General features: G+C 47.4%; 1 protein-coding gene across 1 annotated transcript; it reads left to right on the top strand.

The window, feature by feature from the left end:
* The first annotated feature begins 2602 nt into the window (after nucleotides 1-2602).
* LOC121458939 (BTB/POZ domain-containing protein KCTD18-like) lies at nucleotides 2603-13601 on the top strand. Its single transcript, XM_041668367.1, has 7 exons — nucleotides 2603-2703; nucleotides 5466-5695; nucleotides 6201-6412; nucleotides 8254-8447; nucleotides 9302-9396; nucleotides 10520-10622; nucleotides 12070-13601. The coding sequence occupies exons 2-7, from the start codon at nucleotides 5539-5541 to the stop codon at nucleotides 12551-12553; spliced, it is 1245 nt and encodes a 414-aa protein (XP_041524301.1). The 5' UTR covers nucleotides 2603-2703; nucleotides 5466-5538; the 3' UTR covers nucleotides 12554-13601.
* Nucleotides 13602-17844: the final 4243 nt, after the last annotated feature.

The raw sequence follows: 17844 nt of genomic DNA, 5'->3' as shown, positions 1-17844 counted from the left end.
ATGGGTTCCCAGCAGGGGTGAATCAAAATGTGTGTTCCGTCTCCTCCCAGGAAACGCTTTGCCACCCGAGAATGTGTTGCAGAATATGAGGACACCAGGGAAAGACGCCACGGGACAAGCTTCAATTTAAAATATAAGAAACCAGTGTGGCAACAACAGCGTCCATTTCAAATCTGAGGGCTGCTGCAGAAGGGGAAGACAGGCTGGGGTTTTTAAGGCAGTATTGTAGCCCATGATGTTTTCATATGAGGCTCAATTATTGTTAATCAAATTAACAGCGTTCCCGGTCTAGTTGTGACACTCCCCGAGGGTGGACAATGCCTTTCCCCCAGTTCTCCTTGATTCCTTCAGCAATTAATTGTCTGCTCTTCTATACCTCAGGCAGAATTCCAGGCAATTAAATTCCGATTGTCTGGAGACACCTACCCACACACCCAAGGAAGCTGGAAGAGATGAAAGTGGGGGAGAGCTTGCTACATGTAAAGAAATCCTCCTTAACAAACCAGCATGACCGAAAGAAAAATCATCGAAGAAAAATGATCTCTGAGAGCCGGAGCCCGGCAAAGGACACTGCAGATCAATAAACCAATAAAACAAAGCAGAAACAGTGTCGTTATTTCATTTAGCCACCTGATCTTATTTGTAGTAGTCTGGGAGGTAGAACTGCTCCGTTACAAATTATGTCTGGCTGACAGAAGCGAAAGATATTGTGTGGTGTAAAGCATCTGTGGAGAAGACAGAGAGGGTGCCTTGGCGAAGGGGCAAGGCTCGCCACAGATTCCCTGCCTTAGTTTTTCCCCGTTGTTGTACTAAACACTGCAGAAGCAGGCCCAAGAAGGGGGTTTGGCTCACAGTTTGGGGGTACAGTCCACCGCAGTGTGGAAGTCACGAGGGACCAAAGCTTAAGATGAGCGGTCTCATTGCACCCACAGTCAGGACGCCCAGAGAGGGCTCAGCTCAGTTTCTTCTTCTTTTTATTCAATCCAGGACTCCGACCCATGACTGGTGCCACTCACACTGAGGGTGGGTCTTCCTGCCCCAATAAACTCGGTCTACGAACTCGCTCACAGGTAGGGAGAGGCGATTCTGCATCATTTCAAATGGACGATATTAACCGCCACGCATCTAATCCTTGTCAACTCGATACCCAAACGTATCCCTTTTGAGTCATAGCTTCTCCACCCCTCCTCCCCGTAGACTCAAGGCCAGCTCACCATTCAAAGTGCATTCTGCTCAACGTCAAAGTCCTAACTAACAATATACCCACCTCCTCATTGAGGTTAGGGAGTTTTTCTTCTGTGATTTTGTTGAAAATATAATACATATAATGAATTCTCCTACTTGCGATCCTTTTAATATGTCTGCGTGGAGTCCAGTGGGCACACTGATAGGAAACCATGGAGCTGACAGTAGGTAACGGCAAAGTCCTGCCCTGTCATGGATGGCGACCTTATAGAAGCTGCACAGCAGAGTCCCATTGCAATCAGGCTTTTACTTCATATTTCACTAGCATCTCCTAATGTCACTTGAGCTGGGGATGGAGGAATAGCTGAAATCCCCTGCTAAAGGCAATCCGTAACCCCGTTGCCATCACCATGGCTTTGGCGACTAATGTTCTGTTTCGCTCTAGTTGCCATGTTTAATTTTCCATATCGTCCTTGCTCTCACCCAGCTTCAGATAGCCTAGCTTCCTTTCTTGCTACAGATTTCCAAGTTCTTTTGTGCCGCAATGACCTTCCACCCATTCTCTCTCTTCTCGAAAATATTGTCACGGAGTCTCTTCAACACCTCGGCTCTGAACTCGCTCTCATTTTTCAGCTCTCGGCTTAAAGTTCCCCGTATCGGTAAGGGACTCTCCATTTAGGTTTTGGTCTCAACCCAACACCGCCCTGACGCTGCTCCGAGGGAGCTATCACTCCCTGTAACGACTGACGGTCCTTAGTGTCTGTGTCTCCCACAAAGTATGGCACAGAAGCCGCCATTCTGATTTTCTACAGCCCGTGACCCAAGAATCGGTATTACATATTTTAGTGCTACGACAAAACTTGCGCGTCTTGGGGCTGGAGAGATGGCTCAGTGGTTAAGAGTATTGCCTGCTCTTTCAAAGGTCCTGAGTTCAATTCCCGGCAACCACATAGTGGCTCACAACCATCTGTCAGGAAGTCTGGTGCCCTCTTCTGGCCTGCAGACATACACATGGACAGAATATTGTATGCATAATAAATAAATAAATATTTAAAAAAAACTTGCGCGTCTTGAAGAGGAATATTTCACGACCTGTACAAGAATAAAACTCGCATCTTATTCCGAGGTACGAAATTTCTAAAGATCTAATAAAAAATATCTCTAGAAACCAACTGCCGCCTTTGACAGTTGTCACAGACTAAATTGAAGAATCCGGAGTGAGAAAAGTTTCTGCAAGCCACGCCCTATGCAAACGACAACACTCAAGTTATAGATTTATGAATGGAGGCACCTTTCCTTTTCCATCAGAGGAGCCGGGGGCGGGGCATGGTGCTTTGGGTCGTGACCTATGCCCTGGGGGCGGGGCTAACCGGGGGCGTGGCCTCCCTCCCTCCTCCCTTCCGGCGCCCTGCGCGTCGGGACCGCACGGGGGCGCCGCGCGGAGCGGGCGACGACGGCTCACTTCCGTGTCCGGGCCCGCGGCTTCGGGCGGCTGTGCCGAGGGCCGGGCGGCCGCAGGTCAGTAGGCGGTGGCCGCTCCGCTCCGCCCGCCGGGGTGGAGGCCCCGGGCGCGGGGTGGGTGGCGGGGCTCGGGCCCCGAAGCGTTGGGGGCGTCCCGAAGGAGGCCCGGCCGCTCCGACGCGACGGCGCCTGCGCGGACCGAGGAAGACCCCGGCGGGGCCTGTTGATGCCCGCTCGCCCCCAGCTCGCTCGCTCGCCTTGCCCGGTTTTGTCCGGCTGGGCGCAGGGCCGTGAGCCCTTTGAAGTGTGCTCCTCCGAGTGGAGTCCCCGGCCCGCCGATTCCCCGCCGATTCCCCGCCGATCCCCCGCCTCTCAGGCTCTCTGAATCCTGCCGTGGCTGGGGCGTGTGCCTTTTCGGCAGGCATCCTCGACGGTTCTGCGCGGAGGGTCTTCCCACCACAGGAGGCCCCAGGGGGTGCATCTGAGCAGTGCCCTCCCCGGGACTGGCCTTGGGCAGCTGATAGTGAGGGCAGGGCCGAAAGCGGGAGCCCTGGAGGTGGGGTGGACTGTGGGCGCATCCCCTAGGTTCACCCGGCTTCCCTGGGTTATCTCTGGTTCCACGGCTTACCCCCCAGGCAAGTTCGTGTGGCTGCTGCACAATCCAGTGATTCCATTGCCCAGTGTTGTCATCTGTCTGTAGGGACAAGGATTCTTGTGTGATCAAGTCTTTTCTGTGTATTAGGTGATGTCTGTCTAGTTCTCTTCGCAGTGTCTAGTGCACAGTAGGTGTTCAGTAAACGGGATTATCGACAAGGACACTGCCCTTGCCTTCTTGAGTTTAGGGGAGCAGGATGGGGTGGAGAAGAAGAGATTAAACACATGCCATAAAATCTGGGCAAGGATTCTAACTCTGCACAGAAGGACCTTGCAAGAGATAAATGAGACTTATCTAGGAGCAGGAAAAATAGGATTGTAGGGAGCAGGTAACTGCGGGCAGCTCCGGGACTTTGAGGCAGCAAGAGGTCGCCTCAGTAAGTGTAGCGTGAATAATCAAAACCCAGAGACAGATATTGGGTTCAGCCTGAAGATCAGAGAAGCAAAGCAGCCAACTACTAGAAAGCTCTTAGGTCTTTGTAATCTTCAGACTGAAGGAGCAAATTCTGTCTCATCCCGCCTTATATTCCTCTAGTGCTGGGATTAAAAGCGTGTGTGACCACTGCCTGGCCTGTATGGCCGACTAGTATGTCTGTTTTGCGTTCTGGTCTTCAGGCAAGCTTTGTTTATTAGAATACAAATGAAGCTGTAATCCCAGCACTTGGGAGGCAGAGGCAGGCGGATCTCTGTGAGTTCGAGGCCAACCTGGTCTACAAGAGCTAGTTCCAGGACAGGAACCAAAGCTACAGAGAAACCCTGTCTCGAAAAACCAAAAAAAAAAAAAAAAATAAATAATAAAATTAAAAAAAAATAAAATATATATATTTTACAAATGAAATACCACTACGAGTAACTGGTCTTTGGAAGACCGAACCTTGTTGGATTCCTAATGCTTTTTGTCGGTTGGCCTTCCTCAGGCTCTAGTGGTTGGCCTTCCTCAGGCTCTAGTGGTCTCCTTCCATTTTATTGGCGTTTGTTGAAGTTGGTGTCTCTGGGAAAGGATTTCAGTTGATCAGTTCATACAACTGAATTGGCATGGATATAGTTGAGTTTGGCAGCCACCTTAAGACTTTCTGTGAAAGTTTAGATACTTCAGATTCTTAATGGAGAGTACATGTTTCCAGTCCATTTCAGATTCTGTAGAGAACCATGGTCATTTGTTAACAATGTTCGGAATGGATAAAGAGATTTATAAAAGAACATCCCCAAAGCGTTGGCCGTTTTGGAATGTAAGAGCCAGATGACTGACAAGCTATCACCTGTAGGTCTAGAGCAGTCTGGCTACCTGTATTAATAGAATTCATTTGTGGACATTCTGTTTATTTTTTGTGTATGTGGGTATTTTGCCTGCATCTGTATCTATCTGTGCGCCATGTGCACGCAGTGACTGCAGAGGCCAGACGAGGGCGTCCGATCAGACAGTCCTGAGCCGTATGGTGCTGGGGATTGAACCCAGGTCCTCTGCAAGAAAAACCTCATGATCTCAACCAGGAGCCATGGCGTAAACACACTTCTGATTCCAGTTAATAAAGGATACATTACCTAGTTATATAATTAGCTACAATTTCAGGATCACAGTTATCGGCTGTTCCTTATCTTCAGTGTTTGTCTCAAGTCCCTCAGCGTGTACCTTACGGGAAACTTGTGTCACCGTGTAGAATTCGTCATTTGCTGCGTTTTGAGTTTGTGGCAGATGTTTTTTTCTTTGTGTGACCTAAACTGCTTCTCGGGAGATCTGTGGACCGTTGCTGCCTCCATTTTATATATAAGGGAACAAGAAAATTAAGACGATTGACCCAAGCACCAGAGGTTGTAATTGGTAAAGCCCTGCGGTTCCCTGTTACACGCCGATCTCTTCAGTCTAGATGGTTTTTTCAGCCTTGTTCAAAACCCACGCCAGTGCCAGAGGTCACAAGCATGTCTTGTCTTTACTTTCCATGTGCCTGACTGTGCCTTATCTTGTATAATCTTTAGTGATTTTATCAACTGTGATTTATAATCGCTGGATATTTATAAATTCTCAGATGCAAATTTCCCCAGCTTACTACATTGTGGATGTCTTTCCTATCACACAGAATAGAATCTGTTTAAACTACATTAAACTATATTTATCTTATCCATTTATTTTCAGCAAGGTCAGTGATATTTGTCCTTTGTTTCTACAGACATCTGGGACAACTGTGATTGTTTCAAAGTGTGTGAGAGCTTCCGTCAAAACTTTAGGCGTCCAAGGGAGCAATGGCAGGCCCCCAAGCAGAAGAGCTGCTAGATATTCTTCGTCTGAACGTGGGCGGCTGCATTTACACGGCCCGGCGGGACTCTCTGTGTCGCTTTAAGGACTCCATGCTGGCATCCATGTTCAGCGGGCGTTTCCCTCTGAAAACAGATGAATCCGGTAAATGTGCAAAGTCAGGAGCATGAGTGTGAATATTCCTCCAAGTGGGGCTCTGTTGTAAAGTCCTTTTCTTAGTTGTGTTAGAACGTATCATATCAGCCCACTAATTACTGAGCTGACTAGGACTGTATGGAGATTCATAGAGAGATTAAATAGCAGTTTCTGAAGTCTGTGGTGCCGCTGCTGCACGGAGACAACCATGACCTAACGATGGGGACGACTGTATTTTGAAAGTTGATGCTTTCCTGCGGCATTCCGGGTGATGGTACTGAGGCTGACCGCACACTAGCTTCTCTCTGCGTTCTTCAGGGAAGACAGCGCGTTTCCCTGGAGAAGCAGCTGTCCTATAGTTGACAGAGCAGCCAATGCTGGGCTCTGTGATTGGTCCAGCTGTGTGTGCACGTGCGTGGAAGCTGATGTGCGTGGGAGCTGATGTGTGTGGCTGAGACATGAAGCGTCCAGATTGCTGACGGGTCTGCCCAACTGTCTCGGGACTGTCTTCCAGGGGCGTGCGTCATCGACCGCGACGGACAGCTGTTTAAGTACATTCTGGATTATCTCCACGGAGAAGTGCAGCTTCCCTCAGATGCGCAGACCCGAGCCGCCCTGCAGGAAGAGGCCGATTATTTTGGCATCCCTTATCCGTACAGCCTGTCTGACCACTTAGCCAATGAAATGGAGACATATTCTTTAAGGTCAAATATAGAACTTAAAAAGGTCTTGGCATTTTCTCAAGTTTTAAAATACATGTTTATTATGCACAAAGAAGTATATTATTCTGCATAGTTGTGATGTCAAATACCGAGCGTGAGGCAGTTTGTAATCATTTTTGAACACGCTTCTTAATTATTCCTACTCATACTGAGAGTCCAAGATTAATTCTAGGGAAAAAAGCTTTATTATATACCGTACTGAAGATGTAACACTTTTCATTCCTTTAGATAGAACTATTCTTCTGAAATCGTTGTTTTTATTTTGAGGTCGGGTCCTGCTCTGTAGCCCTGGCTGGCCTAGAACTGGCTTTGTAGACCAGACTGGCTTTGAGCTCACAGTCATCCACCTGCCTCTGCTTCCTGAGTGCTGGGATTAAAAGTACACACCACTACACTTGGTTTCTGAAGTTCTTGTTAAATTAGAGAAATAATATCATTAATGAGGGTGTAATGGTATTATTTTATTTACTAAGATAACTTGTTTTTACAAGAATTGTTCTAATAATAAGCTCTTACCTGACTTGTGAGTGTAGCAGTTTGTAAATGAAGCATGCCGAATTCACTTTAAGAGCAGCAAATCTTTCTTAAAAGATGTTTTTACTTTACACCACATTTTAAAGATACTTACATGACTTGAAAGTTTTGTTATCCATGTCCTTTCAATACGTATTGTATTTTTGGCTATTTAGCACGTAAGAAAATTGTTTCTGCTGTCAGTTGTTGATCCTGAAAGTTGCTATGCACTGATTTGAGCTTTAGCTTCCGGTGTCAGCTCAGGACAGACTGACGGACGGTTGGTTATCGGGACTGCAGCACAGAATCCCTTAGGAATTTGCATGGGTGTATGAATTCTGCTATTGAGGTTTCGGACTTTTAATTGTCAAGTGATAGTCTTGATAACGCTACTTACCAAACTAGAGAATGGGGTAGAAAAGCCCTGCAGGAAGATTAGAGCGGGTTAGCGTTCATCTTCTGAATCCCAGCTCTGTAGTCCTCGGCTCCTGATTCGTATTAAAAAGGATAAAGTGTACCTGCATTTATTCCAGCATCAGGCTCATTTATTTCAAATGTTGTGGCGTGCATGGCGTTGCACAGGGGCTGTGTGGAGTACCAAGAAATGGAGTCCAGTTCTCGCCCTAGAACAGTTCACAGTGTAGTCTGGGGTTCACATAGGTGCTCACATAGTGTTAAAGATCAGTGTTTAGCCGTATTCAATGAAAGCGCCAGCCGCCCGTGAGGAGTAGCGGCAGGTGTCATCTTCCTGCCGCCTGCTCTCCCTGACCCGAAGGATCTGTCAGTGGACTCAGCAGACAGTGCAGATGAATGAGTGACATCAGCGTGTGAATGCCGGATGAGTTCAGACCCTGCTGGGCCGCACCATAGCAGCCCTGCAGTGTAGAAGGACAAGTTAATCTGGTTATCCGTAGTTGGAATTTGGAGTGGGAATAAGGACCAGTCGTGGGGCCAGCTAATAGAAAGAAAAACGGAGGCTAAGTGAGAAGTTTGAGAAGGCGTTCTAATAAGGAAGGTGGAGAACTGACTTTAGTTACTATATGAAGACTAAAATCAAAAGTGATGCTGGCAAGTCAAAAGAAGAGATAGAAGAGAAGCTCTCTGGATAAGTATTCTCTCTAAAGAGTTGTGGAGATTTTTGTTGTTACAAAGAAAAAAAAACCTCCCTTCAATTAATTCATTACCTTTATGTTTATAGACTAAGTCAGAATTGATGGTCTTTTTATTTCCCTTTATGACCAGCTCAAATTTTAGCTTTACATGTAAGTAATAACAGCACATTTATCTCGTGTTCCATAATTAAATCTCAGTTTGTATACATATTTGCTTTAGGCTTTGACAGACTTCTGTGACTCGTACGGCGTAGTCTGTAGTAAGCCGACAGTCTGGGTTCTCCACTATCTTAGCACATCTGGTGCCAGCTGTGAGAGCAGGATTACCGGTGTCTATGCCACAAAGGCCGACGGGACCGACGCCATGGATAAGCAGCTGGGTGGAAGGATGCACAGCAAAAGCATCTTCAAAAGGTGCGTTCCGATCCAGGGTGCTAGAGAGCGAGGGCAGGCCTGACATCTCTTAGCCATTCTAGGAGTCGTCACTGTGTGAAAGACTGCGCCCGACTCAGGGCATCCGGAGCTTCTCAGTCACTCAGCCCCCATGCCGGGTCTTCAGAGTGAACAGAAGAGCCACACACTAGCGTCTCCCCACAGTGTGGGCAGAGCACCAGCCTGGAGTCCATGCCCACTGCTGACCCAGGGTCAGGGCTAAGCTGCCATGGCTTGGACGTGTTATATTCTTACAGGTTGTCCTCTTACTATGTCCCTGTAGTATTACTGCACCAGGAAAGTCACTTAACGTATTTTCTGTCGTCTTCATGCTCTGTGGGAGAGTGAAGTTGGTCACGCTCGTCACTAACTTGTAGCCGTGTGAGCTTGCTTTCTGAATCCTTTCCGGGCAGTAGTGTTTCTGCGTCAGACACCCGAACACCTGCCTGATGGAAGGAAATGGCAGCACAGTTGGATCTTTTCTAATTAGAGTAGCGGGTTTTGTTTTGTTGCCCTTTTGTTTGTTTTTGAGACAAATTCTCACTATATAGCCTTGGTGGCCTGGAATGCCTGCCTCTGCCTTCTAAGTGCTGGGATTAAAGACATGAGCTACTATGCGTGTGTGTGTGTGTGTGTGTGTGTGTGTATTTTAAAAATATATTGAGATGAGAGTTATGAGTGCACACTTGAAGCTTAGGGTCACAGAGGAACAACATGGTGCCTAGATGTTTTGTAACTTGCTTATCAAGTATTTGTTGAGCATATGTTAGCTGGATATAAACAGACACATCCATACATAAATAGTAGATTTTCATATCATTTTTGAATGTTCCTAGAGAGGCGGGAAATAATGTTCAGTACATTTGGAGCTATTACTCAGTAGCCGAGCTGAAGAAAATGATGGATGCCTTTGACACCTGGGAAGGAAAAGGTACAGTGCAGTTCTTCCGTTTCATGGCCTCCAGCCCGTGGCCTGCCCTCCCCTCGCTCTTCCTCCGGCCCTTCTCTTCCAGGGTGTCAGCTGTCTGTCATAAGGGGATAGATGTCAAGGAGCCTGCTTTCCAGTCTTCATACCCACCATGAGGTGCTAGATGTTGTCACCTGTCCATACATAGCTCAGTGACTTCAAGGATGGCTCTCTGAGTGTCCCTGCTTAGTCAGAGTTTACATAGACCTGCGGTGTAGCTGGCAGTGCTCTAAGAATTGCTTCTGACCTGAGCATAAGGTGTAAGCCAAGGAGTCTGCTTAACAGGCAACGGTGCTTTTCATCCTAGAAGCCACGAGGTGGAAGGAAGGAACTGACTCCTGGACCTTGTCCTCTGACCCCGGTGGAGACTGCGCCATGTCCATGTCCATGTTCACACAAAGTAAAATACATATGAAAAAAAGGAGAACAAGCCGGGCGGTGGTGGCGCACGCCTTTAATCCCAGCACTCGGGAGGCAGAGACAGGCGGATCTCTGTGAGTTCGAGGCCAGCCTGGTCTACAAGAGCTAGTTCCAGGACAGGAACCAAAAGCTACGGAGAAACCCTGTCTCGAAAAATCAAAAAAAAAAAAAAAAAAAAAGGAGAACAAATGGACAAAGAGTGGAATTGACTGGACGCATGCCTCACTCCTGAACACTGAGCACTGAGGAGGCTGAGTGCTTAACATGTTCTAAGGACTTAATGGCTATTAACTTAAGACCACAGCAGCCATGCAGGGTGCATGCTGTGACAATTAGCATTTCACCAAGGAAACGAAACTTAGGATGAGAAAGTAACTTTCCCAAGGTCACATTAGTAAGTGACAGTGGGATTTAGACACAGGGTCAGAGCCACTACCCTTAAAGCCAGCGTACACTCAGTCACTTTCTAGGAGGCAGCGCAGAGCCCTGGCTTGCAGCCAGCGCACGAGCTGTCTCCCTCTGCCGTCCTGGGGCCACTAGTGAGCTCCTGTTCATGCTGTGAGCACCTGCATCCATCACCTGACAGGAACAAGCTACAGATGGTTGCTGTGCAGTCTTGGATGGCTAGTGTTCACCCATGGCTCTTAATTCTCTTTTTATCTTGAAGGTGTAAGCTACTGGCGTGTGCCTCACGAGCTGATAGAGTGCTGGACTCTGGAAGAGCAGCCGTTGCATGGAAGCCTGCATCATATGGCCCCCATCCGAAAGAGGTTATCTGTGATTCTGTTGTGTTTTTAAAGCTGTAGCTGCTAAGATTTGCCACCGTGGAAATAACTCTTGACTTCACTAAGCTGATTAATCACCTGCGCGGGTGTTATACATGTCAGTGAAGTAAAGTTACCACCACTGTGGAGAAGTAGGGGCTCTCCTCGAGTTGTGATGTGCCTTATGCTCTTGTTGGAGAAGGCGGCTGTAAGAGCTGTGCTGACCCTGGGGCTGCTGTCTCCCCACAGATGTGAAATTGGGCTTCATTGGCAGTAGTGAAGAGTCTTTAGGCTTGACACTTGAAATCTCCTGTGGCATCTTGTACGTGGAGGCCAGGGATTATGGCGCATACCCTACTGTTGGCATCTTGTAGGCAGAGGCCAGGGATAATGGCGCATACCCTACTGGCAGTGTCCCCCAAACAAAGAAGTATTTTGCTCTAATGGTGATTGTACCTTCGTGGAGAGTCTAGTTACATAGACAGCGGAGCAGGGGGAATGGCTGATGGTGACCTCCCTCTTTTGTCAGTGATCTTTCCTCTGGGATTTTAGGAAGCATTGTTGATGGTAGACAAGACAGTGAAAGCCATGTATTCCTTTGTTCAGTGAGGTTTTAAAGTTGAGTGTAGTAGCATATTAAGCTATATATGGAAATTTTCATAAAACCTGACTTCGATTCTGTTTCCAAGGACAAGTGTTCGCCATGTTGTAGTTGCCTCTAGCCCCCAGACCGTGGAGAGGAAGTGCTCCGGGAGGCCCCTGCTCCCTGTGTGTTCAGACGTGTCTCAGGACAGAACAGGCAGGACGGTCAGGAATTTTAAGGTCCATTCTGGCAGTGCTTTCCCTGTAGGCTGTTTATAATGAATGGTTGATTGAGTTCAGGACTCTCTGGGTAATGTGTTCAATACTTTTCATATTCAAAAATACCTAGCTTCAGAGTGGGCTTGACTGTCATAGCAGGACCCAAGTGTGCCCCATGGCACACAGGCTCTGTGGGTGTCAGGACAACGGTGGCCGGCAAACACAGCCGTACCATTTAGTAGCCCCTTTCCTGAGACCCTGCCGGCCTCTCTGTGTCACAAGGGCTGCAGACCCCCTTTGTCATTAAGCGTGTAAATTCTGAAGTTCTTGGAAAAAAGCACTGCCTATTCTCAGTTACTCTGTGGGTCCCGGCAGAGCCCTTGGGAACAGAGTGGTGTGTGGTCTGGTTCCTGTCCAGGGCTCCAGACTCTCCCTGGTGGAAATACTGTAAGCCACAGTTTGTAAAGCCACGGAAGCAGTCTCTAGTGAACGTGTTCCCCTTCAGTTGTCCTCGGTGGGAGTAAGCGAGGAGGCGGCTTGCTGTCTGTAAACTTATGCCTCTTCTTGGTAACCCTGAATGTGAACTCTGGAGACTTGCTCTTTAGTGCTCCCCAAAGCGGAAGTGCTGAAATGGATGCTTCTGTGTTTCCAGGCGGCTGCTAACCCTCGGTGAGGAGGACGAAGGTCTGAACTGCAAGGCTGGTCCTACGCCGGTCAGGTTTCTGGGCCCTTCCACAAGCACCCAAATTAAAGTCAAGAACTCTGCTTCTGTGAGAGTGTCGCCTGTCCGTGCTGCCCAGATCTCCTCTCAGGCCACAGCAAACTGGTCTCGAAGAGGCAGCTGTGGAAAGGCCCCTGTGGCCACTGGGGCATCTGGGCATGCTCCTGCTTCCCCTCACTCCCAGAATGCTGAGAACCCAGCCACACAGCCACCGCCTGCCAAGGTGCTCCTCTCTGACAAGAAGTCTCTGCCGCACCGAGTGATCAAGCTGAGGAGGACTCCACTGTGTCTGGGGCCTTCCCCGCCCACCCCCTCAGCAGGGAGCCAGGGCAGCTCCCCACAGCAGCCTTCTCCAGAGGTGTCCATCACTTCGGTTGTGCGGACTGAGACCAGGGAAGATCAGCCTGATGGGTAAAGTGGACTGAAAACTGCCTGTCTGTCCCGCGGCTTCCCGTACACCGGTTCCAGCAAGTGCGCTCTGTTCCTGGCAGCAGAAGGGAAACCCAAGTGGATGTCTAGGGTGTTTACAGGGAAATTGAGTTCCATGACGTGGGGTAGAGGAAGAGACTTGGCGGTTGTGGGATTACTTCCTTTGCGTTTTCCTAAGGTTGTCTGTGTGCAGTTTGGATTCTAGCTTTTAATGTAAGCTTTATTTAGATGGTTAATTGATGTCAAGGTGACCGAGCAGTGTTCACTGGAAACATCTCCCCTTTTGCAGTAATACTACAGGTTGTCTGGCCACTCTTAGGATGTTACTCCTGTAGCCCAACGGTGGGAGTGAGGCCTGGCATAGGTTCCTGTCAGATGGAGGGCACCAGTGCTGGCCACACTGTATGGCAGCTGGGCGCGTCTCCGCGGCAGTGTGCAGCTACAAGCTGCTTATTCTTCAAATACAGCCTGAGAGCAGTGAAGGGGAGAGGAAATAACACAGTTACAGACCAGACTTGGGCTCTCACTTGATCGGGCCATTCTCTTTCCAGATGTCTTCAGGCACACCCTGTGCTTGTGGTAGGAGCTGCAGAATGGGTTCTGGGATGGTTCAGATTTTGGTTTCAATAGTCACGTTTCAAAGTGCTTTGGAAAAGAGAAGTTGAGCAAGTTTAACTTTTTAACTCAAGTTAATTTGTTCTTAGAAGTGACCATTGAAGAGTCCTTTGGTTTATACACTATGTTTTATGCACAGTTTCCATATAACTTGAATTTCATAGTTTTGAACAAAATATTTTGATTAATCCTCTATTTTTTTCATAAACATTGAATTGTGTGTGTTTACTCTTACACATTGTTTGGTAACGGGATCGTCAGTTTCTACTTTTCATGGACTCTGTGCTTCAGTGGTTAAAGATGGTTCTAGAGCACTGTGCTCCTTACTTGGGTCCTGGGCACACACTTGGATTGCTCTGGAAGAGTGAGACAGGCATATGTGTAATGTTTCTTTTAAATAAATAAAATGTTTCCACAAAACCGTGACATTTTCCATGACAACTTATTTAAACTCGGCTCCCTGCAATAGTGTAAGAGCTTACTAATTTATGTAGGTTTTCTCTTCGTGTTTCCAAAATTACTTTGTCTTGCTAATCCACGAAATAATAAAGCCAACTTTGTTTTTTTTTGTTTTTTTTTTTTATAAGCTCAATGTCCTTTATTTAAGGCTAGAAACCAAATATGAGTGAGTACATCCCATGGTCCTCTTTGGGTCTGGCTTACCTCACCAGGAGACCATCCTACGTATAACCCCAGCAGCACAGACACTAAGGGCATCATTGAATAAATGGGACCTCCTGAGGCTGAGAAGCTTCTGTAAAGCAAAGGACACTGTCACTAAGACAAAAAGGCAACCCACTGACTGGGAGAAGATCTTCACCAACCCCGCAACTGACAAAGGTTTGATCTCCAAAATATATAAAGAACTAAAGCCAACTTTGAATAAATATCTGCTGGTCCCTTTCTCAGAAGATGGTTTAGCCGAGTAGAAAGGCTTTTAATTGAAGATCCATAATGACATTCTGGAATATTAAACTGTTTAATCACCTTTAAAAACTGCTATTTTAGAGAACTCAATCAACTTGACAATTAAAGATGAATGCATTCTTGGGACTACCAATTTGGACATTGCACTTGTTACCTGACCTAGGATATTCTGAATGGCTAACTCACACACATAACCAGGAAAGGGAACTTGTGAAGATGGATCATGGGCGAATCCGTCAATAGCCTCCCTGTCTCACAGCAGGTAATCTGAGGACATGGCTGCATACAGCACACCTAGCCTTTGTCAGAACACACGAGGGCCGTGGGTGAAGGATGCACTAGACAGGAGAGACGGCTCGGCAGGTAACGGCACCGCCACCACCAAGGCCGATCACCTCCCTCAACCCACAGGGTAGGAGAGAACCTGCTTCCACAAGTTGCTCTTTGACCTTCACACAGAAGTGGGTGTCGTCCCCTCCACTATTAATTAGAAAAGGAAATAAATGGTAAGACTGCATTTGGGGCTGGTCCTAGGTAGCAGGGGTGGGGCACGTGGGTAGATCCACCGATCCAAACAATTAAGGCCAAGTTCAGAAAACTCGAGTGTCAGAGAGTATTGCTTGAGAACAGTTCCCTGGATGTTGCCTTTACCTTTTGTGGGAAAAAAAAGTTAAAAAAAAAATGTTTTACTTCTTCTTTGTCCTTACAACGCTTTATTTAAGCCTCTGAAACAAGAGTAGGCAGCGCACCAGAAGTCAGTGCTTTCCTGGATTGGAAGAAGGAAAAAAGTGAAAAGGAAAAGTGTGTAGTTTGAAAAGTCGTTTCCTGTGTCTGTGTCAGGAGGCAGTGACTTTAGTCATGAAGACGTGCGGGCATTATTAATCTGAAGAAAAATGTGCCCATCCGGGACTCCTTGTTGGAAACTGGTTGGTCCTGGTCAAGTCCGGTTTCTCGTGAAGTGAAAAGCTGGAGGCTGACCTAACAATGGATTTTTTTTGGTTGTGTTGACACGTACTCTAGATCACAGAGTATTTTCCTATGTTTTGTTTACTTTCTTTCAGTTTCAGAACAGCATCAGCATTAAGGAAGTCTTTTCTAGTTCTTAAAGATCCAGAGAACGAGGTTGAGAAAGTTAATCCTGAACAGGAATGAGCACACTCCATCATCCCAGCCCTGGCGTCTTCTTGCCAGAGGGAGGACATGGGTGTAAAGCTTGGGAAATTGACCTGCAGCGGGCAAGACTTTTTGTAGGACTGTACTGAAGTAGGATCGTCCGTCTTGAGGTCTCTTCTGTAGTTGTGGTGTCCGGTACCCAGGGGGCCAGTAGCACATTTCCACACAGTTGGAGGCAGCCCCTGGCCGTGGATCAGAACATCTGACACCTTCAGGGATACAGGAGCGGATTTCTGACGGACCCTGCAAGGTTCCTGCTATCTGGAGAAGGAGGGATGTGCTAATGATCAGTTGCCATTAGCAACCACGGTCCGAGTGATAGTTCTGGTGAAGTCATCACAGTAGTTCAGAGACACACAGCTCCCAGGGCTGGAGTAGGTGGGGCCACGGCTTCCTAACCTTGGCCTGTCTCTCCTAGTACCTCCTTAGCAAGTTTATCCACTCAACCTGTGTCTGGTTAAATGTGTTGCAACTGTCTTGATCTCTAAAGAAGGGATTGACTCACAAGCATATTTAACTTGGCCTGAGAAATCTTTTGATGTAGCATTTTGAATATATACGAAGTCCTGTGGTGGTAAAGTGTTCCCTAAAAGCTAACATCATGAATGGGCGGTTGTCTTATAGAAGACTGTGTTACACCTTCAGCTCCTTTGAATAGGCTTACTCCACACTGGTACTGATGTTGGTTAAATACTGAATTGAAAGCGTGAACGTGATGATGGAAGGGGCTTCTACTTCAGCAAAAGTGTGTTGTAAACTCACTAGGACCCTTTCAGCTACGGTGAACACTGTCCCTCCTCTCGTGTGGAAACTCTCCCTCGCAAACAGTCAATGGGTTGCCATTTCCCCAGCCAGTGAAGGGTGGACGGGTGACACTTGGTTCTGACCGTAGTACAGCCAGGGAAAGAAACATCATGAATAGCTAACAGGGGAAAAATACTGGTTTTCAGCTGTTCTTAGAATTACGAATTCACAGAAGCTGGCTGGTGGTGAGGCCTCGAAGGAGCCGTTTCACGTTGCTCCTGTCAGCCTCATGAAATACACATGGTTTACATTGTTACAGAGAAGCTAATTTTTCTTTTTTCGGGTTTCTGTAGACAGCCCCTACACATTTCATATTCGCTAGCTAGATGGCTTCTGCTGCTGGCTGTGGCTAAGACGAACAGAATTTTACAGTGACTGCCAGTCCGGATTTCTGCCCTACTTGTTTATTTAACAGGTTTTCCTTCTATAAGGCTCCTTTTTAGACTTTATGCTGGCTTCTTCCACCCCAAAGCCCTCATTATTTTAGTAAAATTCTGCTGAGCTCCAGGTATGAATTTGGGGGGCGCTGGAGCTTAGAAAAGAGAAACTGGTTTCAAAAGCAAAGAGCGAACTTGCTCAAGTTGGAAAAAGGCAAAAGTCACTTCTTTCTGTCAAGGTTTCTTAAGAATTCAGACATTCCTAGCTCAATTACAGATCTTTCAAGAATTCGCCACCTAATTTCTTTATTTGGAAAACTTGGGAACTCAGCTTGAGTGTTGACAACATGGACAGTTTAAGGACATCAGAAGCCACACATCTGGACCAGGGATGTTGGTCAGCAGAGAAATGAGTTGGAGCCAGTAGAGAATGCAGCCACCTGACGTCCAGGTACCCCGTGGTCTCCGTCTGTGGGGTCATCTCTTTCTCCAATCCCTAGTATCTATCCTCTTTCTTTTGCTGGGACAGGGGACCAGAGAGACTCAGTGTTTCTAAGGAAGACTTCTTATAGTTCTGGAAGCTAGGAAGTCGAAGATTGAGGAGCCCACAGGCCTTTCCTGCTCCATCTCGTGTTGTAGCAGAAGGGCAGAAGGGAATGAGAACACAATACTAAACGAAAAGCCCCTAGGCCCTTTGTATTGACATTAGCTCACACTCATGAGTGTGGAATGTTTGTCAACTAAATGCTTTCCCTTAGGCCTTGCCTCTAGGTGTGGTTGCATTTGGGATAAATGCATGATCTGGAGGTGACAAACAGCATGGAGCCCTTCTGGATCCCGCAGAGTGATCTAGTGGCCTTGGTGACATCTTGGTCTAGATTGTACTCTGCACTGGAGGGTGTCTGGTGGCACCCGGTCAGCGATCAAAATTACCCAGATGCCTTCTGCAAGTGGCGGAGGTCACTTGGCCCAGTTGAGAGCCATTGCTCTTGCGGGGTGACTCAACCTGAGCAAACGATGCCTTCTTATTAGGGGGTATAGGCGAGTGAGAGAACATTGGGGCCGGGAGGGGCAGGCAGGGGTGGCACTAAGAGGGAGGACGCCAACAAAAAATGACAAAGAATGCCAACCAATGAAGAATTCTCTCCTTTGAGTTCCCAATTACATTTCTGGCTTTAGTACAGTGTTAGATAGAAGTGCATATTCTTTGAGACAGGGTCTCACGTAACCCCGGCTGGTCTCGAACTTGCTAGGCAGCTGGGGATGACTTTGAATTCCAGGTCCTCTTTCCTCTACCTTCCAAGTGGGAGGATGATTGCAGTTATGTACCATCATGCCACGTTCCCTGTTAGAAACATTTTGTTTATTATCTGATCAAGCC

Source organism: Microtus oregoni, unplaced genomic scaffold (assembly GCF_018167655.1).
Source record: "Microtus oregoni isolate MIOR12 unplaced genomic scaffold, Mior012 000018F_ref0000195, whole genome shotgun sequence".
Classification (NCBI taxonomy): Eukaryota; Metazoa; Chordata; class Mammalia; order Rodentia; family Cricetidae; genus Microtus; species Microtus oregoni.
This window is presented reverse-complemented; position numbering and strand designations above follow the sequence as displayed.

Coding starts and splice junctions, on each gene's coding strand:
- LOC121458939 (XM_041668367.1), top strand. CDS start 5,539: ATGGCAGGCCCCCAAGCAGAAGAGCTGCTAGATATTCTTCGTCTGAAC. Junction 5,696..6,200: donor TCTGAAAACAGATGAATCCG/GTAAATGTGCAA, acceptor ACTGTCTTCCAG/GGGCGTGCGTCATCGACCGC. Junction 6,413..8,253: donor CAAATATAGAACTTAAAAAG/GTCTTGGCATTT, acceptor TATTTGCTTTAG/GCTTTGACAGACTTCTGTGA.